Source organism: Triturus cristatus, chromosome 11 (assembly GCF_964204655.1).
Source record: "Triturus cristatus chromosome 11, aTriCri1.1, whole genome shotgun sequence".
Taxonomy (NCBI): Eukaryota; Metazoa; Chordata; class Amphibia; order Caudata; family Salamandridae; genus Triturus; species Triturus cristatus.
The window spans coordinates 57943648-57969922 of NC_140594.1; the positions used below are offsets into that span (position 1 = coordinate 57943648).

The 26275-nt window shown below is 52.2% G+C and overlaps 1 protein-coding gene, 1 non-coding gene and 2 pseudogenes across 2 annotated transcripts in view; 3 read left to right on the forward strand and 1 right to left on the reverse strand.

The window, feature by feature from the left end:
• TXNRD2 (thioredoxin reductase 2) overlaps nt 1-26275 on the reverse strand; it is a 683633-nt gene that overhangs the window by 644974 nt on the left and 12384 nt on the right. Inside the window, exon 2 of the mRNA XM_085634274.1 lies at nt 4469-4534. Within this exon, the coding sequence (XP_085490400.1) occupies nt 4469-4534 (66 nt within the window). The remainder of the gene's footprint in view (nt 1-4468; nt 4535-26275) is intronic.
• Nucleotides 9101-10148, forward strand: LOC146783223 (18S ribosomal RNA; annotated as a pseudogene).
• Nucleotides 10764-10917, forward strand: LOC146783224 (5.8S ribosomal RNA). The gene has a single exon (XR_014971042.1). It is a non-coding gene; the product is annotated as a 5.8S ribosomal RNA (ribosomal RNA).
• Nucleotides 19513-21200, forward strand: LOC146783225 (28S ribosomal RNA; annotated as a pseudogene).

The following is a 26275-nucleotide window of genomic DNA, read 5'->3' on the forward strand; positions in this document are numbered from 1 at the left end:
GAACCCTGTGCACTGCGTCTGTTTGCTGTTGCCAAGGCGTTTTGGCTCTCTTTACAGAAGATCTTCAAACTCCAAGAACAATGTCCTGCCTGCATCTTCTGCACCGTTGGCCTTTTCATTCTGTGGGCTGCTGAGGCTTCCCTTGGGCTCCCTGTGCCTGCTGCCAGAGGGTTCCCGAAGGGGCTCCAATGATTCCTTCTGGCTCCCCTGCAGGCACTGACTTACCCTTGCTGGGATAGTCTCACAGACTTCGCTGGTCTGCATCCAGGCATCTTTTTCTTCAACCTGAGTGTTGCGGCTGCCAAGGTTTGTTGGTGGTGCTGTCAGCCACAGACCTTCCTGTATTAATCATCAGTCATGGGACAGCTCGTGGACAGCTCCTGTGCATCATCACCTGGGCTCCACAGTGGCTTCCACAAGAACATCATACTTTAGCAAGTAACTCTGAGAAGGGGTGGCATTGTGCTGCTGCTCCTCTTGGACACCTACGGGTGGTTAAGACTCTTTCCCCTCTGCTTTCAGGTACTTCTAGTCCAAAATCCATGTTTGGGTTCCACCTTCGTGTCCACAAGTCACTGCAGCCGCTGGACTTCCACAACCCTTTATTGGTTGCTACGGGCAGTTCAGACACAACTTCGCCCCTATGCACCCAGTCTCCGTAGTGTTGGTATCCTGGTTCCCTGGGTATCAACGAGCTGGGTGGCTCTCCAACCCAACCTCCCTTGATCCAACTGGTGCTCTTGTGGTCCTTTGGGAAAGGTCTTGAAACAAGAAAATACCAACCGCAACTTACCCCGTGTTATCCTATGGACATCTGACCCAGTGTAACCACTCTCCTCTCAGGCGCCTTGGGGTCCCTAGCTACTCATCTTTGTGGGTTCCTTGCTTGCCCTGGTAACAGTCTTGTTTTGGTACTTACCTTTTATACCACTTTCTTAGTATATGGTGCGGCCACACTATAGGGACCCATGTGTTTTACTATGTTACTTGCCTGTTTCTAAAGTATTTCTTGTGTGGATTTGAGATCTCTGGGTAGGAGATATACCAAGTTAGTTATTAGTGTTGTTATAATGAATACTACTGTATTTTTGCAAACACTTGTGGGGTTCTTTCTGATGTGAAAGCTTGCTGACCGACCATATGGTAAATGTACCCGCTTTACATCCTCCTGAAGGGTTCTTAGCTGCTCTCTACGGCTACCCGTTGAGAGCGTTGGTTAACAGGGACCGAAACACTATCATTAAGAGTGCACAGTGCCTCACCATACGTGGACACCATATACTTAGCCAGCTTCCTACACTCATGAAGATGTATGTAGTATTTCTGTAGCACAAACCTAGCCAAAAGGCAGTGGAGCACTGCACATGGTGAAAGACAAGCATGAAATCAACAAGTAATAGGAGAGGTAGCTTGTTTGTGGACGAGTAATGCATTGTGATGTAGTGATCTTTGAAGGGATACCTTTTCAACTCTTTTCTAAAAGGGCACACCATTGGGGCAGTTCTGATGTAACCTGGGATGTTATTCCAGATCCTGGGTATATAGATGGAAACGGCCCGATACCTTGTTATTTTCTTTTTTGCACTTTTTAGTCTTCAGTCTGATGGTGTCTTGAGAACCAATAGAGACGGTGAGCTTGTTTGCAAGAAACAATGAGGGCTCATTGTGATGGCTTTGTGAATTAGGTCACTGGTTTTGAAGATGGTGCGGCTGATAAGGTGAGTCAATCGTGTTCCATAAGGATGGGAGTGATCATATTTCGTCATGCCTTGGATGAGATCTGCTCTGGCGCATAGCTTGCCCTTAAGGCGTGCCAGTGTAGAAGCCATTTAGCATGAGTTACCACCATTCAGATGCAAGAGTAAAGGACCTGTAAGATCAGTAATGAAGTTGCTTCTTGGAAGAAATGGTTCCACTTTCTTTAGCAGAGAGAGCTGGTATCAGGCACCTTTTGTTTTTGGTAATGTGCTCCTTGAGGATAAGGTTGGAGACCTGGGTGAATCCAACCAACTCCGCATTTGGCGAACGTTGGGGTTCCAAGTAGTCAAGAATCAGGTCTTTGAGTCAGATTTGCACGGTTTCTTGCTTGTTGTTCATGGCAAATAACAAAATTACTATCTTGGTTGAATTGAGGTTCAGTAGGCGCTAGACATCGAAGTCTGAATATTGTGCAGGGAGCACCTGAGGCACTGGATGTCTGCAGCAGGCACTGCACTCCATGGAAAAGGTCTCTTGCAGTTGATTGTGTCCGTGTAGCCACGCAGGAGGTTAGCCAACTGACCTTTGGAGTTCACTTGTTTGTGCTGGGAACAGGAGGTAGCAGGTCCACTCCTTCAGGATTCCTCTCAGGTCAGAGACAGCAGGTCAAGTCCACTTCTGTTCTTCCACAGGTCCAGAAAGTGTTTTGGAGTGGGAGCCTGGAAAGTGCCACATTTATACCTGGCACCAGCTCGTTGATAGGAATGACTCTTGGAAACTCCCTAATCACCTAGGTAAAGGTTCCTTGTGACAAACATACCTACTTTTTCAGTAGTTTCTGTTTGCCTTACAACAAACAGGCCCAAAATGCCGTGTGTCGAGGCATTTTCAAGATGGTGAAAGTCTTCAGCCACACTCAAGTTGGGCTTTCAGATCAGGGGTGTAAGTGGGAAATGTACTATGGTAATCCTAGTATCCTCCTACATCTAACAATAAAATCCTGTTTGAAGAAGGCAAATGTACCCACAACACAACCAGTGATAGAAGTCTGATAGGACAAAAGCAGGGCCCTTCAGCAACCAAACAGGGGACACAAAAGAATTGTCTTGGCATCCTGTCCCCTCCCTTTCAAGTATGCTTTCATGAGTTTGAAAGTGTGGTGTAACAGCCCCCAGTCTATTCTGTGGAGTTGAGAGGAGTCATCTTTGCCCACTGAGGCCAACCTATTGATTGCTCCTGGAAGGCTTTTCGCACCTATTCACACCTGTTCCTGGGGAAATTACAGGCTGGGAATTGCTAAAGAGTTAATGCAGATTAGGCTCAAGGAACATCAGGCAAGCTTTCTAAAGTTACTTTTCCTTAATATGTATTAAAAATTCAAGTTCACCATTGAATTGGGTTTTAATAACTATCAAAACAGTGGTTTAATTATTTTTCTAGCTGGTCACTTTCTAGGAGTTAACAGTATTAGTATTTTAATCTGCACTTCGGTTTTCTTCACAGGACAGCTAGGCCTGCCATAGGGGAAAAAAAATCGCCTTTTGGGCTGGGTCACTGTAGGAGCATGGTAACATTCATTTTTCTACAAGTCTAGCTTTTAAAAAGCATGCACCCTAACTTGTGGGCTACAAGGCCTTCAGTGGATGACTTACTAATATTTAAAAAGGAGTCTTTTGCCTGTCAAAAAGGGTTATTTAGGCAGGTTGCACTGCAGGTTTTTCACTGCGGCAGTCAGGCTACAGCAGTAGGACTGAAATCATGTTTTCTTTTTTTCTCGTAGTGGATTACTCAATAAATGCCGCAGTCCACAGGTGGGACGTACCTTCTCATGCCATGAAAGTATTTCTGCACCACATACTATGACCTTATAGAAAAGTTAAACGCACCAATCGGGGATTTGCCAATTTCTCCATATTTTAGGGGTCAGGGCACATACACTGGGAATTGAACAGCAGTGTCCCAGTGTATATAGTCTGTCTAAAAACCAGCAATAAAATTTGGGCCAATAAAAGGAGAAAATGTCAGGGGTGACGACTTAGAAAAGGCATATTTCCTACAACCAGTGAAGGACATTGCTGGCTAATCTCATTTGAGACTCCTGTATACGGATGAGGGTGGGACGGCCAACTGTGCAGAAGTTCCACTAGGAGCAAAACCCACAGGTACATGTTTTCACAAAAGCCAAAATATTTTCACCGTAAAGAAGCCATTTCCCTTACACTCCCCTGAAATAGCATGGTTTCTCTCCCATCACAGAAAGGCATTTTGAAGTAGGGTTTCCCGACTTCGAAACTATCTACAAAACGTTTGTGAATACTCACAAACATACACATTTGTAGGTGTCCCCTGCTCATACAAGGGCACTATACCAATCCCCTTAGTTACACAGTCACCAAATCATGATGGAAATAATTACTGCACATAATCAGCCACTAAGGGCATTTTACAGTTGTATAATTCCACAAATACAGAGTCTAATGGACTTTACGATCACACTTTTAAAATAAATGCAACTACATCCTTGCAGCGTTTAAAAATGGGGTCAGATACATTTTGTTGGGCACACTCCTCAAGCAATACTTTAAATGAAATGAAACAAAGAGAAGAAAAGTATTACTTATAGCCTTTTAGATGAGAGAACTTTACAGAGACGTGTTAGTTCACCCTAGAGAAGTAAACAAACCATAACAAAGGTGCTACAGGACTAAATTCTTAATAAAGAGAAGAAATAAACTTTTTTTTTTATATTAAGGTAGAGATTGGAACATACCTTCTTTCGCACATGCCAGACCCCCAGAGCCTCCACCAACCACCAGGAGATCGTACTCATGATTCCCTGTTGAAACATCACAAAAAGCATGAGTTACTGAGCCAAACTTCCAAACCTGGTGGACATCAGATTGCTTTTTTGATAATGTCCAGCCTAAAGGGGAAAAAAAAGTTTTGAGGAATGAGTATCAAGACCCATGAGTGGGCTTAGGTAGTACTATGAACGTTTAGACCCAGCTGTATATTTCTTCATTAGGGAAGGAAAAGAAACAAATGTTAATCAGAGTTGTAGTGCCGCATCCTAAAATGTGTTTTAGCTTTTAGAGTAATCATTCTGCCTCACCAAAAACAGGCCTTGTTGTGAGCCTTTAGTTTTCCGCCACAAACACTGGTAATCCCAATATAGAACAGTGGATATTCTGGTAATGACTGAAATCAGCTTGGTGTTCACTCAGTTAATTGGTGAGCTTTGACCTCCTACTCTCAAGCCCACAACTAAGCACATCAGAAAATCACTTGGGTACTGCCCTGGGTGGAGCCATGGAACTTTGTTGAGCCAGAGAGAACCCCTCTGTCACTCCCTTACCGAAGTCCACAGTTTTAATTTCTTCGAGAGTTGGAACAGTGTGGATAAGACAGAGCTGCGGAAAACAATACCACTGTAAATATCAAAAGGGTTTCTGAATTTTGTTGCAGGAGCGACGTGCCCTGCCTCCCCTCCGTCACTCGGTGCTCACAAGTTACCAGAAAGAAAGGTAGCTTTCCTCCGGATTACTAGAAACAGGGTATACCGGAACCGCTACCGTAATGGCGAATCTGAGCCGGGGACCAGATGGGCTGGGACCGGGCACAAAGTGCACCACCTCCCCCTTCCCCCCCATCCGGGTCGCTGTCCTCCCGTCGTGCCCGGGACGGGCTCCATCGGTCCTGGGCAGTCCTCCCCCGGGCGTCGAGGTCCAAGAGCTCTGGCTGGGTGCTCCCACCCCAGGCTACGTCCCACGCCCCATTGCCCAGGCGGGCCTTCCTCAGCTTGGCTGGGTTCAGGAACATAGGCCCAGGGCCCTTGGTGGCCCGACGCAGGCCCCTGGAGGCCTCACCCGCGCAATCTGGCCCGGGACCACCGGAAGGGCCCAGGGATGGGTAAAGCTCCGCCATGGGCTCAGGTCGGAGGTCTGCCAGGGACCCCCATTCTCAGGCCCCGGGCCTGAGGCCCAGCTGGGGTCTCCGAGCCCCTTTTGACGCAGTGCCCCCGAGCCCTACATAGGCAAGCAGGAGCCCTCTGGCAAGGGCTCGGGCGGCAGATTGGCAAACCTTCGGGCCCGGCCATATGGTCGCGCCTTCCCCCTCGGCCATCTGGTTGTGCGCAATGCTTTCCAATGGGGCGACCAGATGGCCGGGCCGGCCTGGAAGTCCCGATGAATGTTCGCCCACCTCCCAGATCCCGTTGAGGGCTCCAGGAGGTCGGGCGCCCCCGCGCCCTGGGTCCCCTCTGTCACTCGGTGCGCACGGGTTACCAGAGAGAGGGGTAGTTTTCCTCTGGATTCCTAGGGGCAGGGTATGCCAGAACCGCTCCCGGACTGGCGGTTCTCAGCCAGGGACCAGATGGGCTAGGCCCAGACAACACCTCCCCACCATTTAGGGCTCCCTCCTCTGGCCTGCTGCATGGCAAACTGCCCTGGACGGGCTCCATCGGGTCCCGCCCGGTCCTCCCTTGGGTGTCCGGGCCCGAGAGCTCCTGCGGGCTCCCTGTGCCTGAGGCCCAGCTGGGGTCTCCGAGCCCCCATGAAGCAGAGCCCCCCCCCCACCCGAGCCCTCCAAAGGGCAGGCGGGAGCCCTCCCGCTAAGGCTCGGGGCAGGCAGATGGGCATCCTTCGGGCCCGGCCATTTGGACGTGCCTTTCCCCTCGGCCATCTGGTCGCACGTAATGCTTTCCAATAGGGCGACCAGATGGCCGGGCCTGCCTGGAAGTCTCGATGAGGGGTCGTCCGCCTCCCCGATCCCAGCCAGGGCTCCAGGAGGTCGGGCGCATCTGCGTCTTGGGTCCCCCTCGGGGTGAGCACGGGTTACCTTTGGATTACTAGGGACAAGGTACTCTGGAACCCCCTCTCGGCCCAGCGGTCCTCAGCCGGCAGGGCCAGGACCTCCCCCCCTCCCTAACTCGGTCCTGCCGTGTGGGACAGGGTCCCGCGTAGGCTTCCCCTGCGCCTCTGGGCCCAGGAGCTTTGCCCGGCCCTGGGTCAGTTGCTCCAGCCCTGGGCCCCATCCTCCGGCCTGCCGCCATGCCAAAGGCCCGAGACGGGGTTCCATTGTGCCCGGAGAGCCCCCCTCGCTTGGCTGGGTCTGGGAGCTTCGTCCGGTGCCCCTGAGGGCCCCGGGGAAGGCAGCCTCCAAACCCCAGGCTCCGTCCTCAGGCCTGCCATGTGGCAGGGTGCCCGAGACAGGGTCCCGCAGGCCCAGGGAGGCGTCCTCTGGGCCCGGGAGCCCCAGCTGGGTCCAGGGGCCCGGACAGGCCCCGGTTCGGGTACCCCAGCCCTGGGCCCCGTCCCTCAGCCTGCCGCTATTCCAAAGGCCCGAGACGGGGTTCCGTCGTGCCCAGGAAGCCCCCCTCATTTGGCTGGGTTCAGGAGGGGGCCCCGGGGAGGGCGGGCTCCGGCCTCAGGCCTGCTGTGTGGCTGGATGCCCAGGACGGGGTCCCGCGGGCCCGGGGAGGCTTCCCCTGTGCCGCTGGGTCTAGCCCTGGACCCCAGCCTGCCGCTATGCCAAAGACCCGAGACAGGGTTCCGTCGGGCCCGGGGAGCCCCCCTTCCCTTGCTTGTCTGGGTTCAGGAGTCCCTGAGGGCCCCAGGGAGGGCGGCCTCCCCACCCTGGGGTCTGCTGCGTGTGCAGGGTGCCCGGGACGGGGTCCCGGGGAGGCTTCCCCTGCGCCCCTGGGCCTGGGAGCCACAGCTGGGTCTAGGGGCCCACCGGACCCTGGGTCGGGTGCTCCAGCCCTTGGCCCCGTCCCCCGCCTGCTGCTATGCCAAAGGCCTGAGACGGGGTTCTGTCGTGCATGGGGAGCCCCCCTCGCTTGGCTGGGTACAGGGGCTCCGTCCCTACCTCGTGCTCCATCCTCAGGCCTGCCGCGTGGCAGGGTGCCCAGGACGGGTGCCTGAGACGGGGACCCGGGGAGGCTTCCCCTGCACCTCTGGGAGCCCTGGCTGGGTCCGGGGGCCCGCTGGGCCCCGTGCTCCAGCCCTGGGCCCCGTTCCCTGGCCTGCTGCTATGCCAAGAGCCTGGGACAGGGGTCCGTCGGTCCCGTGCAGACCTCCTCCGTTTCGCCTGCTTATCAAGGTGTCCGCGATCCCCCGGTCGTAGGGCCTGCCGGCTCCCCCCTCCCAGCCCCATGGGTGAGGCCCAGCTGGGGCCCCAGGCCTCCAGCCCCCCATGCCTCGGCTCCCGCTCACCCTTTCGTTAGGGCACAGAGCGACCAAATGGCCGCCCTTCGAGCCCGCCCGTCTGGTCGCGCCTTTCCCCTCGGCCATCTGGTCGCACCTATCCCCTTGACCATCTGGTCGCACCTATCCCCTTGACCATCTGGTCGCACCTATCCCCTTGACCATCTGGTCGCACCTATTCCCTCGACCATCTGGTCGTGTGTAATGCTTCCCAATGGGGTGACCAGATGTCCGGGCTTCCCTGGAAGTCCTGATAAGGGCTCATTTTCCAGGGAGGGCTCCAGGAGGTCGGGCACGTTCGCGCCTTGGGTCTCCTTTGTCACTCTGTGTGCACGGATTACAAGAAAGGGGGGTAATTTTCCTCTGGGTTACTAGGGAGAGGGTCAGTCAGACCTCCTGGCGATTCTGAGACAGGAGAAGGCAGGACCCGGGCCCTCCCGCCGGGACCCCCAGGGGCCCGGGTCCGCGCCTGCCTTCCAGCCCTTTCCTTATTAGCATTTCCTCCGAGCCTGCTCGCCCCGGGAGCAGGCAGGGATGCGAAGCCGGCATCCCCTGCGTAGAGTGGCCTGCGAGGGGAGGCCCCAGCCATACTCCGATTGATTGTGCACTCTCGGTCCGTTTAGGGATGGACTGCTTGGCCAGCCTCGACTGTTGTTTCAAGCAAACAGCTTCCTCCCTGCATGGACCGTCCGACTCGTGGGCTTGCCGCCTGGCGGGAGGCCCTTCACCCTACCCAGCACAGTGAAGGACGAGCGGCCCGGCAGGTCGTGCCACCCAGTGGTCCGAAGTGAGCGGAAGGGGTCGGGTGGCGCAGGGCCCCTAGACGTTGCCGCCCGGCAGGACCGTAGGCCCAGCGCGCCACGCCGTCACCCCTCTCTACCCAGCACACTTCCTCAGCAGCTCTGGCACTTCCTCAGCAGCTCGTAACGACCGCTCTGAGGGGTGCCGCCAGCGCAAGGCTTTGGCACCCCTGCGTCTGGCTCGTGCTGCACCTCGACCCGCCTCTCCCTTCCGGGGGAGACGGCTGGGCCCGCCGGTGCCCATGCGACCACACCTCTCCACCCCTCCAGCGAGCCCTCCCGGCCAGGCGGGCGGGCTCCTTCTCCTAGCAAGCTCCCGAGAGGGAGGGGTGTGCGAAGGTTGCCGGTAAGGGGAGACGGACACATGGCTCCCAAACCCACCCCATCAGCAGGTGTGGCTACCTGGTTGATCCTGCCAGTAGCATATGCTTGTTTCAAAGATAAAGCAATGCACGTGTAAGTACACACAGCCCGTACAGTGATCGCTCCATCTGTTACTTGGATAACTGTGGTAATTCTAGAGCTAATACATGCTGACGAGCGCTGACCACCCGGGATGCGTGCATTTATCAGACCAAGAACAATCCAGGCTTGCCCGGCCACTTTGGTGACTCTAGATAACCTTGGGTCGATTGCATGTTCCCGTGACGGCGACGATACATTCGGATGTACGCCCTATCAACTTTCGATTTTACTTTCTGTGCCTACCATGGTGACCACGGGTAACAGGGAATCAGGGTCCGCTTCCTAAGAGAGAGCCTGAGAAATGGCTACCACATCCAAGAAAAGCTGCAGGCGCGCAAATTACCCACTCCTGACTCGGGGAGGTAGTGACGAAAAACAACAATACAGGACTCTTTCAAGGCCCTGTAATTGGAATGAGCAGACTTTAAATCCTTTAACGAGGATCCATTGGAGGGCAAGTCTTGTGCCAGCAGCCTCTGTAATTCCAGCTCCAATAGCGTATATTAAAGTTGCTGAAGTTAAAAAGCTTGTAGCTGGATCTTGGGATCGAGCTGGCGGTCAGTCCACCGTGAGGCGAGCTACTGCCTGTCCCAGCCCATGCCTCTCTGTGTCCCCTTGATGCTCTTGACTGAGTGTCCTAGGGGTCCAAAACGTTTACTTTGAAAAAATTAGAGTGTTCAAAGCAGGCTGGTCGCCTGAATACTTCAGCTAGGAATAATGAAATAGGACTCCGGTTCTATTTTGTTGGTTTTCGGAACTGGGGCCATGATTAAGAGGGACGGTCGGGGGCATTTGTATTGTCCCGCTAGCGGTGAAATTGTTGGACCGGCGCAAGACGAACCAAACCGAAAACATTTGCCAAGAATGTTTTCATTAATCAAGAACGAAAGTTGGTGGTTCGAAGACGATCAGTTACCGTCATAGTTCCGACGATAAAAGTCGTAACAAGGTTTCCGTAGGTGAACCTGCGGAAGGATCATTAATGGTGGAGCGACCCGAGCGACCGACGGTGCCAGCCCGAAGCCCTTTGCTGCCTCCAACACGCACAACATGGGTACAGGGCCCTGCCCCGGCCTGCGAAGCGGACTGTGGGTGCTTGGGTGAGGACCGGGCCATTGGCGGGCCTCTTCCACTGGGGAGGACCTGACTGATGCGTAAGGGACTGGGGACAGGGGGTGAGCCCCAGTGCCCTATCACTCTCCGGGAGGCATGGCTAGGGCCGCCCGGCGACGGATAGCCGATGTGCAGGTGGGACGAGCCTCGCGGTTTGACCCAGTCCTATGGGGCCGGGCCAAGGGGTTTGAAGACTCACGTGGTTCCCCCCCCTACCCTCCAGTTACTCTGGGAGGGACCGGCGGCGGTGGGGTTGCTTGCTCCGGGAGCCCCCTCCCTCGCCCACGGGTGGGGGGGGGGGTACTCCCGGGCCGAGCGCCTGGTAACGCTTTTTTGCTCCCAATGGTGCAGTCTGACTCCCAGAGGGGAAGCCTTGAATGGGGCGTCGGCTGTCTCGCTATGTGGGCGGTGGACGGATGGGGTCACCTTCCTACCGCCTCTCCTGCACCCGCAGGAGGGCGACCGTTTTCGAAAAGTTGCCTGTGACTCTTGGCGGTGGATCATTCGGCTCGCGCATCGATGAAGAAGGCAGCTAGCTGCGAGAATTAGTGTGAATTGCAGGACACATTGATCATAGACACTTTGAACGCACCTTGCAGCCCTGTGTTCCTCCCGGAGCTACGCCTGTCTGAGGGTCACTCGATCGTCAATCGCCCCGGGACACGGTTCGGGCCATCACAGGGTTTAGCTCTGCTTCCCTTCGTCCCCCCCAAGGTCAGACCCCCCGATCGCCCGCGGCAGGGTCCCTCACCCGGTCCTCTCGTGGAGGTAGGCCGCCGACGCGCCTAGCCTCTCCTCCCTGCCGCAGCAGGGAGGGGGTTTGGCGACCAGTCCGCCCTGGGCCCGTCCCGGGGCGCCTGGCTGCATGCCGTGTGTGGCTGTCTGTGGTGTCCCACCGGCAGCCTGCGCGCGCGTGCGACTCGAGCACCCACCTCTACGGTCAGCTTCTTGCGGAGGGTAGAGCCCAGCCCTGCCAATCCGGGGAAAAGAGGGCATGCTGCCAGGACACCGGCCCTCCTGCGAGAGCAGGGTCAGCTGGCGTCCCCCGGCTCCCCCTAAGCTTCGGCGTTTTCCGAGCAGCCCCCCCCCCCCCCAAGCTTCGGGGTTTTCCGCCCCCCGCCCCCCCCTCATTCCCCCCCAGTCCTTCACATCGAGGCACACCGCACGGAAGGTGTTAGGCCGGTAGCAGCTCCCGGCGCACTGGGTCAGGTCTTCTTGGAGTCGGGTTGCTTGGGAATGCAGCCCAAAGCGGGTGGTAAACTCCACCTAAGGCTAAATACAGGCGCGAGACCGATAACCAACAAGTATAGGAAGAGAAAGTTGAAAAGAACATTGAAGAGAGAGAGTTCAAGAGGGCGTGAAACCGTTGAGAGGAAAACGGGTGGGGTCCGTGCAGTCCGCCTGGAGGACTCCACACTGCGGGAAGGTCGGTGGTCCAGGAGTTCCGGATCCCCACCGCGGGACCAGCGCCCGGGCCCTACCCGGCCCCCGCAGGGAGTATTTCCTCTGTGGTGGTGCGCAGCGACTGGCTCCGGGTCGGCTGGGAAGGCTAAAGGGTGGCAGGTGGCCCTCTGCTCCGGCGGAGGGTGTTACAGTCCACCTGGCAGCAGCTATGCTGTGTCCGCGGGTCTGAGGGAGATTCGACCGCCTCTGCGCCCTCCCACGGGCAGCCGCTCCCGGCCGCCCCTCGGGGTGTGCCTGGGAAGGGGGAACAGGGCCCCCTATTCCCAGGGCGTCTATCGACTGGGGCGGACTGTGCTCAGTGCGCCCCGACCGCGTCGTGCTGCTGGGTGGGGAGGCCCATGCCGGGTGCCAGGGGTGTGCAGCAAAGTCGGTTACCCACCCGATCCATCTTGAAACACGGACCAAGGAGTCTAACACATGCGCGAGTCAGAGAGCTGAGCAAAACCATGTGGCGCAATGAAGGTGAGGGCCAGCGCGCGCCGGCTGAGGTGGGATCCCGCCGAGCTTCCAGCGGTGGGCGCACCACTGGCCCATCTCGCCTGCTCCATTGGGGAGGTGGAGCATGAGCGTTCGTGATAGGACCCAAAGGATGGTGAACTATGCCTAGGTAGGGCAAAGCCAGAGGAAACCCTCGTGGAGGTCCGTAGCGGTCCTGACGTGCAAATCGTTCGTCCGACCTGGGTATAGGGGCGAAAGACTAATCAAACCATCTAGTAGCTGGTTCCCTCCGAAGATTCCCTCAGGATAGCTGGTGCTCGGAGCCCCCAGTTTTATCTGGTAAAGCGAATGATTAGAGGTCTTGGGGCCGAAACGATCTCAACCCATTCTCAAATTTTAAATGGGTAAGAAGCCCGGCTCACTGGCGTGGAATGCGAGTGCCTAGTGGGCCACCTTTGGTAAGCAAAACTGGCACTGAGGGATGAACCGAACGCCGGGTTAAGGCGCCCAATGCCGACGCTCATCAGACCCCAGAAAAGGTGTTGGTTGATATAGACAGCAGAACGGTGGCAATGGAAGTCGGAATACGCTAAGGAGTGTGTAACAACTCACCTGCCGAATCAACTAGCCCTGAAAATGGATGGCGCTGGCTGAGGCAAGATGGCCGCTGACTGACCGCCTCTGAAGGCAGCGCTGACCTCTCTCCCTTCTTAATGATTTATCGTGGTTTAAAATAACCCCAAGAACAATGATAAATAAAGTTTCATTGACTTGACTTGACTTGAACCCCAAGAACTATGCTACAAGCTTTTACTTTTTCGCTTCCCATATTCCTCTCTGCGAGCAGTTTTTCCCCCGGTGTTAATTTTAAAGAAAAACTGCAGATTGGATTGCCGGGGTTTCTGCCTGCTTACCTCCGCATCCAGCCTGCTCGATGTGGAGGATTTGAGCACCTCTCCACCTCACTGTTTTCTTGGCTGGTGCGGTACACTGCTTCGCATTTTCAACGCTGGGTGCAGTATAGGATGGCTCCAAAGACAGCGAAGATGCAAGAGGCTGCTGGGTCCAGAGAGCAGAAAGAGCAGCTGCAGGGCTCAGCAGCAAACACAGGTTCGAGCCAGGGACGGATACGGCATGGCGGTCCCAAAAGGAAAGGTGAGGCGGGCAGGACGGCAGATGTCGGGACTATCGGAGCAGCAGGCGGGACAAGACTACGGGCTGGTAAAGCAATTGAGGGCGCTCTTAGACAGCCTTCGGTGATTGAGGCATTTGGTGTGTCAAGCTTGACAAAGGCACTTCCTGGGGGTTGTGTGGAAACGCCTGTATGTTTCTCTGATGTAACCCTGCAACTGGAAGCTATTCCTCAAAAGTTTGTTTCAGCCTCACTAACTGATAAATTGGCTGTACCGGTTGCTGTACCAGTGTATTCTGGGAAATGTAGTCCATCTATTTCTCTGCACCAACGGGCTGATTTGGACATTAGTATTGTGCTGCAGCAGCATGGGGATATAACATCTGATGGTTCTCTTGGAATTCTCGGACCGCCTACAGCGGGGGTGATAGTGGGAGAGAATCCTCTGTTAAAGTCTCATGATACAGATACTCATAAAAACAGCCAAGACAGCAGTGATAGAGAAGAGCTAAATGCGGTTCAAAGTAGCTGTCAGAAGAGTGTAATAGACGACTGCTGCACGGAAGGCGCGGGCAATGCTACAGTTTCAATCCCTGAAACAGGTCAAGATAATCCTGTGACATCTATAAAGTTTCACGGTAATGTGGGGTCCCCTGTTCTCAAATCTGGTGATTTAAATGGCACACTCAGTAAGATAGTTAATCAGGAGTCTGCTATTACTCAGGGATGTGTGCCATTGCTCTCACCGGATGGTGATCGGTTCTTTTCATTGAATGATGATTCTGACTCTGATTCATCTTCGGAGAGTGAGCTTGATTCGACACAGGAGAGTGTCTCTGGAGAGGAGTCCCTGGTGGTACAGCAGGAAATCACTCAGTCTAAGCTGAAGTCCAAGACTATTAAGCGTCGGAGCAGGGGTAAAGCTCAGTCTTCAGATTCAACCAGCAGACGGCTTGAGTGGGATTACTCTGCCTCAACCCTTACAGCTTGCTCAGGTAGCGGACCTCAGGGTGGCAGTGGAACAGAAGGACCTAATAAACCAGGTAGTGCACCCTCATCACCAACGCTGGAGCTGCTGTATGCAACACTAAAGCAAATGCAGAGTGAGGCCCGGCAGGAGAGCAAGAGATCTCAGCTTGCGACCAACAAACTACAAGGGGCAATTCGCAAAACAAATAAATTATGCTCTGATATGTCTGAGCGGATAACTCAGGTCGAAGCTCGGACGGTTGCCGTAGAGGAAGAAGTGGAGAAATTACTTGTGGGTAAAGGTGCTCAGGAAAAGCGCTGACAGGATGTGGACTGGAAACTGGAGGATTTTGAAAATCGGCAGCGCCAGAATAATATCCGACTTCTTGGTTTGGAGGAAAATGTGGAAGGGGGGAACATTCTGAGTTTTGTGGTGAAGCTATTGAAGGCAGCTTTTCCGGATCTGACTCACTGGAACTGGGAGATGGAAGTGCAGAGAGCACACCGTTTCCCAATGTTTAGGAAAAATCAGCCTAATAATAAAAAAAGATCACCCCAGAGCAATTCTTATTTTCATTGGAAATTTTTTGTTGAGACAGGCAATCTTGGACCGTGCAAAACCTGATTCTAAGATAACAGTGGAGGGGCATACCTTCTCTGCTCGGCCGGATTTTTGCCATACTACGGTCGAGTGGAGGTGGAGGATGCGCCAGCTGATATCTGTATTTAAAGGGTCAGGCTGTGATGCTTTTTTGTTGTTCCCTGCAAGACTTAAGGTTATTTACAGAGGTCGGGCCAGAATCTTTTTTTCAGAGATTAAAGCCCAGGAGTTTCTTACTGAGATAACGGAAACACGAGGGCTGAGGGCATTGTCTAGCAAGGTTGAAAGTAATAAGGGTGATCAAGGGAAAGCTTGATGAGATTATTGGTTGGACCTTTGAAAGGAGATTATTATATGATCCAGAATATATTGTCAACATGAAGGGTTGGGTTAAAGAATTTTGGGAGTTTAATCGAGGGAGTACACGGGTTGGAGTTGTTTGGGATGCCTTTAAGGCAGGGTCAGAGGGGAAACTCTAAGCTTTAACTTACGTCGACAAAAAATGGAAAGACTAAGAGAAAGAGAGATAAGGGAGGAATTAAATAACCTTGAGGGAATCTTAGCTACAGCTATTAGCACCGGTGTAGGAACAGATAGGATACTCTCACAGCTGGCTATTAAAAAGGCCGAGATAGGTGATCATTTGGCTAAAAAAGCAGCAGAGATTTTTTTTGGCTAAAAAACAGCATTGCTATGAATTTAGTGAGAGAATAGGTCACACGTTGGCGGTAAGAGCCAGGCAGAAAACTTCCGCCGAGACGATTTCTGAAATTTATGATACCAATGGTGAGGTTATTACTGATGTAGTAGGTATTCGGGAAGTTTTTAGGTTATTCTATCAGCAATTATATTCTGGTGGACCTGCTGCTATACCTGGTGGTATTCGTGAATATTTAGATAATATTCCTAGTCAGAAGGTCGATCCTATAGATAGGGAGGAGCTCGAGAGGGTCTTCTCCGAGGAAGAAATAATTGGTGCTTTACAAGATCTACCGTCTGGCAAAGCTGTTGGTCCAGATCAGATTCCATTGGAATTTTATAAAATTTTTATTGATTCGTTAGGACAGGATCTGGTGGAGGTTATGTTATCAGCACAAAGGGGGGATTCTACCCCCGAGTCTTGGGCAGGGGCAGATGTTATTGTATTTTTGAAAAAGGATAAACCAGCCAAGGATCCCGGCTCTTATCGCCCAATTACCTTAATGAATAGTGATGTTAAAACCTTTTCAAAAATTCTGGCTATGAGATTAAATGCTATCATTGGAAAAACTATCCATTCGTGTCAACATGGGTTCATTATGGGTCGGGGAACCACGCAACATATAAGGCGAATGATTACCCTTTTTGATGCAACGGAGATCTCAGGGGACCCTATGTCTGTGTTGCTACTAGATGCTGAAAAGGCATTTGATAGGGTCTCCTGGGATTTTCTTTGGGAAGCCATGAGGTGGTTCGGGTTGGGAGAAGGATTTATTAAATCTATTCAAGTATTATACTTGGCCCCAACAGCTCGGTTGAAGATTAATGGCAACTATACATCCCCATTTTATATACAGAGGGGGACCAGGCAGGGTTGTCCCTCTTCTCCATTGTTGTTTGCCATCTATATTGATCCCTTGCTACGAATATTTGAGGCTAAGAGCGGAATTCGACCAGTGGTGTGTCAGGGGATAAAAACTAAAGTTCTTGCATACGCTGATGACGTGGCTATTATTACTACGGATCCGCAAGTAGCTTTGGAAAAGGTTGAGTCAATCTCTAGTGAGTTTGGTACTTTTACAGGATATGCATTAAAAAAATTAAGACTCAAGTTATTAAGAATCGTTTCATTAATTTTGAAAATACTTGTGTTGTCGACTCAGCAGTTTATTTGGGGATACGTGTCACTTCAGATCTTGGGAAATTGGTTGCCGTTAATATAGAGCCAGTAATCAGTAAAGCGAAGGTGGATTTTGATAGATTAAATAACCTCCATCTCTCTCTTGTGGGACGGTGTAATCTTGTTAAGATGTTGTTTTTACCAAAAGTATTGTATCTGTTCAGGTCAATTCCATTAGAATTCCAAAAAACTTGGTTTACTATCTTAAAAGGTTTAGTTAACAGGTTTATTTGGGCACATGGGAAAACTAGGCGGGCTTTTCGGTTTATGTGTTTATCACGGGAGAAAGGAGGATTTTCGTTGCCGGATTTTCAGAGTTATTCTTGGGCAGCAGCTCTGCAATATATGAGGATATTGGTAGGGCCGGGCTCTGGGGAAATTGAAAGGGTAAACGATCTCCCGGATTTTTATAGACTATTATTGGGTCAAAATGCTGAATATTGTTTTTTTAAATTTACCGAACCCAGTTATTATAAACGCACAAAATTTAAGACTTTGATGGCTGCCTTCAAGATTTGGGGGGGTTAAAGAAAAAGATTGGATTAGGGAGGCTTAATTTTTACACAGTTTTGTTTTAAAATCCAATGCTCCCCGAGGTATTCGCGGATGAAACTATGGCTGGATGGGCTAGCAAGGGTATCCGTCAGGCCGGGGATATAATAGGAAAGCAAGGCTTTCGTCAATTCAAAGATATACAGAAGGACTTTGGGGTGGAAAGATGTAATTTTTTTAAGTATTTACAACTCCGTAGTTTTTTTTGTAAGAAAATTGGTGGGACATGGGGGTTCGCTTGTAATCCCATAATTGATATTATGCAAAGGGGTGCTAAGGGGACGATTAAGTTAATCTATGTAGAATTGATTAATTTGAAGCAAGATGATGTAATTAAACATGAGGGTAAGTGGGCTGAGCGAGTGGGGGCTGCCCCCGGAACAGTTGCGAAATCTTTAAAGAGGGGTCAGTCATTTCTATTTTTGGCTGGGCTTCAGGCACAACATTTTAAAACTGTTTTTCTTTATATTATACCCCGGCCAAAATAGCACAATGGGGCGGCTCTACAGGGACTTCATGCCCACGGTGTGGCGGACTGGAAGCAGATCTGGTGCACATGTTCGCTTCTTGTCCACGGTTGCAGGCATTGTTGGATTCAATCATGGAATACTTAGATCATATACTTGGGGTAAAAATAATATTAACTTATGAAACTATTTTGTTAGGATTAAGTTCCTCAAATCAGGATAAGTTGGCTTATCAATTTATTTTTGTTGCTATGGTGGTTTTAAGGATAAATATTGCCTCTGCCTGGTTAGATCCCCTTCCCCCTACATTTCAACAATGGTTAGCTCGTTTACTCTCCATATACACAATAGAGAGTGCAATTTACGAAAGGGAGGGGGAAAAAGCGAAAATATTGGGTAAAAATATTTGGGCACCTCTAATAAAATGGAAGGAATTAATATAATTTCACCTATCTTGTTCGGGAAGATAATGATGGCTGATAAGAAATGTGAATCAGGTGTTCCTTAATCCTTTATAGAAGTGCTTCTTGTGCTTCCTTCCTTTTTTGCTCCCTGCTCCTCTGTTTCTTGCTGATGCCTGTACGCTTTTTTTTTTTGTTTTTTAAGATTAGTTATCTGCCTCTCATAGCATAATTTTTTTTGTTGATATTTGTTTGTTGTATGATATTATGTACCTGCACTGATCTCTCATGGTTGTTATGGGGGATAAAAATTTGAATAAAGATATATTTAAAAAAAAGAAAAGAAAATGGATGGCGCTGGAGCGACTGGCCCATACCTGGCTGTCGCTGGCACGGAGAGCCGCGGGGGCTAAGATGCGACGAGTAGGAGGGCCACTGCAGTGGAGAAGTGTGGCTCAATGGTTAGAGCAGCAGACCCTGATGCAGAGTTCTGGCCCGGGACCAGAGTTCAATCCCCCGCCTCGGCGGGTCTTGGATTCAATTTCCTCGGACCTGATAATTCTCACCACGGTGCCTATTCTAATTATGGGTCCCACGCTGCAACTCTGGGCAATAGCTTGCTTAATCTCCACAACGGCCCCAGCTGCGCTGGGATGCCTGGCTTCACCACGGGGGTGCCCAGGAGTGGACATTGCACAGGGAAAGGCCAGGAAGGGTTCCACAGCGGTATGAGTAAAAGCGCCAGGATACCCCCGTTGGGGGTGGCAGTGCGCTATACAAGTACATACACATTTACATTTACACGGAAGCCCGGGGCGAGGGCCCGGGTGGAGCCGCTACAGGTGCAGATCTTGTTGGTAGCTGCAAATATTCAAACGAGAACTTTGAAGGCCGAAGTGGAGAAGGGTTCCATGTGAACAGCAGTTGAAAATGGGTCAGTCGGTCCTAAGAGATGGGCGAGCGCCGTTTAGAAGGGACGGGCGATGGCCTCTGTTGCCCTCGGCGGATCGAAAGGGAGCTGGGTTCAGATCCCCAAAACCCGGAGTGGCGGAGATGGGCACCCTCGCGGTATCCATTGCGGTAACACAAAAGATCCCGGAGAAGTCGGTGGGAGCCCTGGGGAGAGTTCTCTTTTCTTTGTGAAGAGCAGGGCGCCCTGGAATATTTTTGCCCCGAGAGAGGGGCCAGAGCCTTGGAAAGCGTTGCGGTTCCGGCAGCGTCCGGTGAGCTCTCGCTGGTCCTTGAAAATCCGGGGGAGATGGTGTAACTCTTGCGCCGGGCCATACCCATATCCGCAGCAGGTCTCCAAGGTAAACAGCCTCTGGCATGTTGGAACAATGTAGGTAAGGGAAGTCGGCAAGTCAGATCCGTAACTTCGGGATAAGGATTAGCTCAAAGGGCTGGGTTGGTCAGGCTGGGGCACGAAGCAGGGCTAGGCGTGCGCCACGGCTGACGACGCACCTCCCTCCTGGCGGTGGCGACTCTGGACGTGAGCCGGGCCCTTTCTGTGGATCGCCCCAGCTGCGGTGGTCGCCTCTCCCGGTGCCCCTTCCCCGGGGGCGCCGTTCTGCCTCGGCCGGTGCCTAGCAGCTGACTTGGAACTGGTGCAGACCAGGGGAATCCGACTGTTTAATAAAAAAAAGCATAGCAAAGGCCTGAGGTGGGTGTTGACACAATGTGATTTCTGCCCAGTACTCTGAATGTCAAAGTGAAGAAATTCAATGAAGCACGGGTAAACGGCGGGAGTAACTATGACTCTCTTAAGCTTACAGTGTGGCTGTCCTAAAGTGCGAACGAATGTTGTATTGTTGGAAGCAAAACCAATTTGACACTTATGGGCAGCATAATAACCCTAAATGAGCCACCGCGAGGAGGTACAGAATAGCCAAATGCCTCGTCATCTAATTAGTGACGCACATGAATGGATGAACGAGATTCCCACTGTCTCTACCTACTATCTAGCGAAACCACAGCCAAGGGAACGGGCTTGGCAGAATCAGCGGGGAAAGAAGTCCCTGTTGAGCTTGACTTTAGTCTGGCACTGTGAGGAGACATGAGAGGTGTCGGATAATTGGGAGGCCCTCGAGCCGCCAGTAAAATACCACTACTCATCGCTTTTTCACTTACCCTGTTGAGGTGGGTGGCGAGCCTCGTGGGGCTCTAGCTTCTGGCTCCAAGCGGCTGGCACCCGACGGGCCGACCTACTACGGGGACAGTGGCAGATGGGGAGTTTGACTGGGGCGGTACACCTGTCAAACGCTAGCGCAGGTGTCCTAAGGCGAGCTCAGGGAGGAAAGAAACCTCCCATGGAGCAAAAGGGCAAAAGCTCGCTTGATCTCGATTTTCAGTATGAATACAGATCGTGAAAGCCTCACAATCCTTTTGTGGGTTTCAAACAGGAGGTGTCATAAAAGTTACCACAGGGATAACTGGCTTGTGGCAGCCAAGGGTTCATAGCGACGTCGCTTTTTGATCCTTCGATGTTGGCTCTTCCCATCATTGTGAAGCAGAATTCACCAAGCGTTGGATTTTTCATCCACTAATAGGGAACGTGAGCTGGGTTTAGACCGTTGTGAGACAGGTTAGTTTTACCCTACTCATGATGTGTTGTTGCAAAAGTAATCCTGCTCAGTACGAGAGGAACCGCAGGTTCAGACATTTGATGTATGTGCTTGGCTGAGGAGCCAATGGGGTGAAGTTACCATCTGTGGGATTATGACTGAATACCTCTAAGTCAGAATCCCCACTAAACCGTAATGATACCGCAGTGCCGTTGAGCCTCGGTTTTCCTGCGATAGCCGACCTCTTTTGTAGGGGCCGGAGCATAGAGCCACTCGCTTGGGGACCGGAGCGCGGACGTAAGGCGGCCTCTTCCATCGCCCTTACTACACCGCATGTTCGTGGGACACCTGGTGCTAAATCATTCGTAGACGACCCGATTCTGAGTCAGGGTTTCGTAAGTAGCAGAGCAGCTACCTCGCTGCGATCTATTGATAGTCATCCTCTGAGCCAAGCTTTTGTCTTTCCGTGCGTGGGCACTCGCAGATGCCCTCTTCCACTACACCCAGGGGTGGGTGCCTCTGCAGGCGAGAGCGAGCAGGCCTATGGGAGGCCGCCACGTCCACATGGCCTCCAGCACAGGGGCCTCCCCCTCCCATTCCCCTGCCCCACCGGGGTGCAGGGGGATGGGGGCCACCATCTCTTGCAGGTCCGCAGGGTGACCAGATGGCCTGGGCCAGCCGGGCCCCCTTCCCACTGCTCCCACGCAAGTCGAGCAGGAAGGAAGGAGCCTTCTGAGCAGCAGCCTTGGAGCGTCTGGCCTCCCTCACCATCGTCGGACTGCAAGGGCGACTGGGTCCAGCTGTCTCAGGCCATCTGGTCGCCTAGCTGCACGACCAGATGGCCCAGCGGGCTGGGCGACTCGATGGCACTGCAGGCTGGGTGACCAGATGACCGGCCACCCAGCCGGCCGGGCTAACTAACTTTTGTCCTTCCCCAGGGTTCTGCAAGCCCCCCCGAGAAAAATGAGCTCCCGAGCAGGCCGGCGGGGAGAGGACGTGGCCTGGGCTCAACGCTCCTTGGTTCCACCCGAGGGTCCGGGTGCTGGGGATAGGGGGTCCATCGGGGCCCAGGGAGGCTCTCCCCGACCTGGCTAGAGTACGGAAGCTGGAACCGGGCATGGGGATCGAGCTTCGTCCGGCGGGCCTCGGGATGCGGGAGCCACCCAGTCTTGCAAGCCAGACGAGGGCAAGGGCCCTGGGGAAGGAGGTCCACCGGGGCCTGGGGAGGCTCTCCCCTGCCTGGCAAGGGTTCGGAAGCTGGGACCGGGGCTGGAGCTTGAGCTCTGTCCGGTGGGCCCCGTGTGCGGGAGCCCCCCCATCCTGCAAGCCAGCCGAGGGTCCAGGCTCAGGGGACGGGGGGTTCATCAGGGCCCAGGGAGGCTCTCCCCGGCCAGGCTAGGGTTCGGAAGCTGAGACCGGGCCCGTGGCTTGAGCTCCGTCCGGCGGGGCCCGTGGTGCGGGAGCACCCGTCCTGCAAGCCAGCCGAGGGTCTGGGCATGGGGAACGGGGTCCACTGGGGCCTGGGGAGGCTCTCCCCCCTGGCTAAGGTTCGAAAGCTGGGACCGGGCCTGGGGCTTGAGCTCCATCCGGCAGGCCCTGGAATGCAGGAGCACCCCGGTCCTGCAAGCCATCCAAGGGTCTGGGCGCTGGGGACAGGGGTACAGCGGGGCTAGGGCAGGCTCACCCGACCTGTCTGGGTTCAGAAGCAGGGACCGGGCCAGGGGGCGGGGTGGCTGGCTGGCTGGCTTACTCTGCTCCACTGGCGGAGCTGAGTTCTCTGTCCACCCCTGGTTTAAAGGAGACTGATTCTCCGCGTCCAGGTCACACAACCGATATTTACTACACGCCTGCGTCTAATCTGTCGCCAGCCAACTACCCTAAAGTTTTCCAAGTGCTGAAGGTATGTACGCACAATTTCCTGTCGTACTGCTCATTGGAAGACTGCCACTAAAGAAGAACGCAATTCGTAATGATTCATAAACGTTGCCCCTTATTTGCATTTTTAGGTCTCGCCTAGCGAACGCAGTGCATGCGTAGCTTCGCCTTGGCGAGCCTCTATTGTCGTCGCTTTCGTTCGCGAAGGAAGACAAACCATGTGCGCGCCCGGACATGTGATGTGCACGCGCATGGCGTCTCCCACAGCGCGCTTGATTTATTACGGCTCGGCCGCTCGCTCCCTCTCTGCGCGCTCGATTTGCCTGCTCGTGGTTGGTTTTAAAGGACTGTAAAAAATGGGGCCACATTTCACGGATTTCCTGTTCTGGTTCTGAGCTTTTTAGTAAAAAAATAAATAAATAAAGTAACAGGAAAGAAAAACAAGTAAATAGAGGTAGGTGTTGAGTCGTGAAAAAAGCCATAAATTAAGTGCGGTTTAGATGTACTGCGATTAGCCGGTGATTTGTCTTTTTCTGGCACAGAGGTGTCTGAGATAAGAGGTGAAGCTGCTCGCCAAGTGTGGAGTTAAGATTCCAGCTCTTCGGCCCGGGTCTGAGTTATGGGAATGGTTTAAAAATGGTAGAGGTCGGGGTGAGAGAGCGAGAACTAGCGCAAAACACTCTTTCCTTTGATACAGAGACTGACAGGGACATTGAAAGGGCACGATGCACGCGAGAAAGGGATGATTACAAAGGCATCGAAGGAGAACCTCATGTGCTTCATGTTTTAATAAAGCGCCTGGCTCGCCACACATCATATAAATCCTCGCAATCAATCCTACACAGACCTCACAAACGCACAGGCACGTCCACATAAAAACACAGTGGCACAAACAAAGTATGCACTCAAAGATACGCCAATCGGACAGGTGTGCGCAAGCGTGCACAGGGACACCATGGCGACAGACACGTGTGCATAGGGACAGACATGTTGACAGATGCAAGTCTGCACCCAGACAGACAGGGCGACAGAGTGCACACGACTACACACAGCAGATGGAAGAGTGCACACCAACAGACCCAAACGTGCGCAAAGACGTGCAAACGTGCACGGGACAGACACAGCGACATTCGCAAATGTGCACAAAACACAGACCTCCCCTGAATCAGAAGCGCAGAGGAGCGTAAAGAGCAGCACACACATGGAGTCAAACTCACACTCAACAACAGGTAGACAGGGAAATGATGACTAACAGATACAGACAGGCCGACAGTCACAGAGGAACATTTTTAATAACAGCAAGGGTCACACAGACAAGCAAAGGGGCACACATCTAGAAGTGCAGACACAGGCATGTATGAAAAGAGAGTTTTAAATACACACAGTGTTAGATATGTACATACATGCACACAGACATAGGTCTGGAAAGACATGCAGAGGTAGGCATGCACGCCGCTGCATACTGCCAGGAGGAATCAGAGACATGCACAGGGAGAAACAATGGTAATACAGGCGAGACACACAAATAAGCATACACAAATTGACTCCTATTTGTATACTTCTAGACAGGCATTCAGGCGCGGAGGTGCACTCGCACGGCCTCGGATAAACAGTGTGGAGTGGGGTGGTGGGGGCACAGGTCAAAAAGCAGACAAAAACAGGAAACAGACAGGGGCGTGCCAAAAACCTACACACAGGCATGCACCAATACACACACAAGCACAGCCACGCGTTCACTTCATGCACTGCTATGTGGTTTTAGGCAGAGCCGATTCACAACTCAGCGGACGAGCAGACATCTCAGGTACACACAACCAAAGAACAAGCATTTGCAATGCAATAGGTCTAGCAGTTACGTGAGTTTGAGCTATTGACGTTGCAAATAACAATGCCTTTCATTTTTGTTTTCGTTTTTAAATCATAAATAAAACCCACTGTCATTTGCAATGGGAATAGCTTAAACTTGCGTAAATGCGAGACCTATTGCATTGCAAATGCTTGTTTTAGTTTAGCCAGGTCATCAGCTAAACCCCTCCTCGTGAGCAAGCAATGAGCTTGGATTTAAATAGCACCTTCGGGATCATATGGTAATTCAACAGATCCATCGCAACAGCAATGTCACTTATAAGCTTACCAGTAGGACCATTCTGGGTGCCACCTGTTTTGTGGCGTTCTTTTCACATTACAAAATGAATATTTTATTGTAGGGATATTCTATTGCAAGGATAATAGGACATTTCAACAATTGCTGACCTTTTTGAGTCTAATAATGTATCTAATTAAGGGCAGAGTAAGTAAAGGGAAAAAATAGTTTTAATAAACGACACTATAATTGGTCCAAGGTGGGAGCCAATTTTAACATAGAAATAGGAGCGCACTACAACAAAGAGCAGAAACTATTTTACTTTCGAATACACACATAATGGGGCTAACTGACCACTTGCAGTGGGTGGAAATAAATCTACTGAATTCTACAGAAGATTTTGTTCCTTAACCAATCTGCCTTTCAAGAGCGGTTTGCAGCTCAAAGAATGAGTAAATGATATCAAACTTTGAGCCGTTCACAAACAACTTACAACTGATTCTGCCCCTTCCAAACACCACCATTTGGGTTTTAGGAACATTCATAAGCAATTTGTTTTCACCATTGTGAAAGGCCAAAGCAACTAAGAGATGCTCCGTCCATCACCACCCCCTTTTGTACCACTTTGTTCGCCATAAGTTGGCAGGGTATGCTCAGACGTGAGTCCCTTGCTCACTTTGCCACTGGATTCAAGCAAGCCTGGCTGAAGACGGCTGAAATGCCAGAAACCGGTCCTAGGAAGCTTGTTTCCGGTCCAGGGAAGGCATGGCTTGGCAGTTCGGGCTGGACTGTTCCCATGAGGCACAGGGTCAGACTGATTTGCATATGGCCATGTCTGACCTGGGGTGGCAGAGTGGGCTAAAGAACGGTGATGGATCAAACCCAGATCTGTTGACTGGGTGTGAGTGGATTGGTTCTGATGCTCCATCCATCACCACCCCATTTTGTACCACTTTGTTCGCCATAAGTTGGCAGGGTATGCTCAGACGTGAGTCCCTTGCTCACTTTGCCACTGGAGTCAAGCAAGCCTGGCTGAAGACGGCTGAAATGCCAGAAACCGGTCCTAGGAAGCTTGTTTCCGGTCCAGGGAAGGCATGGCTTGGCAGTTCGGGCTGGACTGTTCCCATGAGGCACAGGGTCAGACTGATTTGCATATGGCCATGTCTGAACTGGGGTGGCAGAGTGGGCTAAAGAACGGTGATGGATCAAACCCAGATCCGTTGACTTAGTGTGAGTGTTTGATTGGTTCTGATGCTCCGTCCATCACCACCCCCTTTTGTACCGCGAAGTCCCAGAGGCGCCAGCAACTTTAATGGTATTCAGGCCCTGTGGTAATCGGCATTGATATCTTTCATTCCTCCGATAACATTTACAGTAAATACAGTCATACCTCCCTTTTGGTATAAACATGTTTCATGTGGTGCAAAATAAACGTATGTTACTATGTACTAAAAAAGTTGATGACCACTAACAAACAAAGACTTGGGAACATCAGCACACGTTTCAAGCCTTTTCATTCCAGAAAGCAGAATACGGTTAACCAAAGATCAGGAACATTTTGCAGAGAATCCATC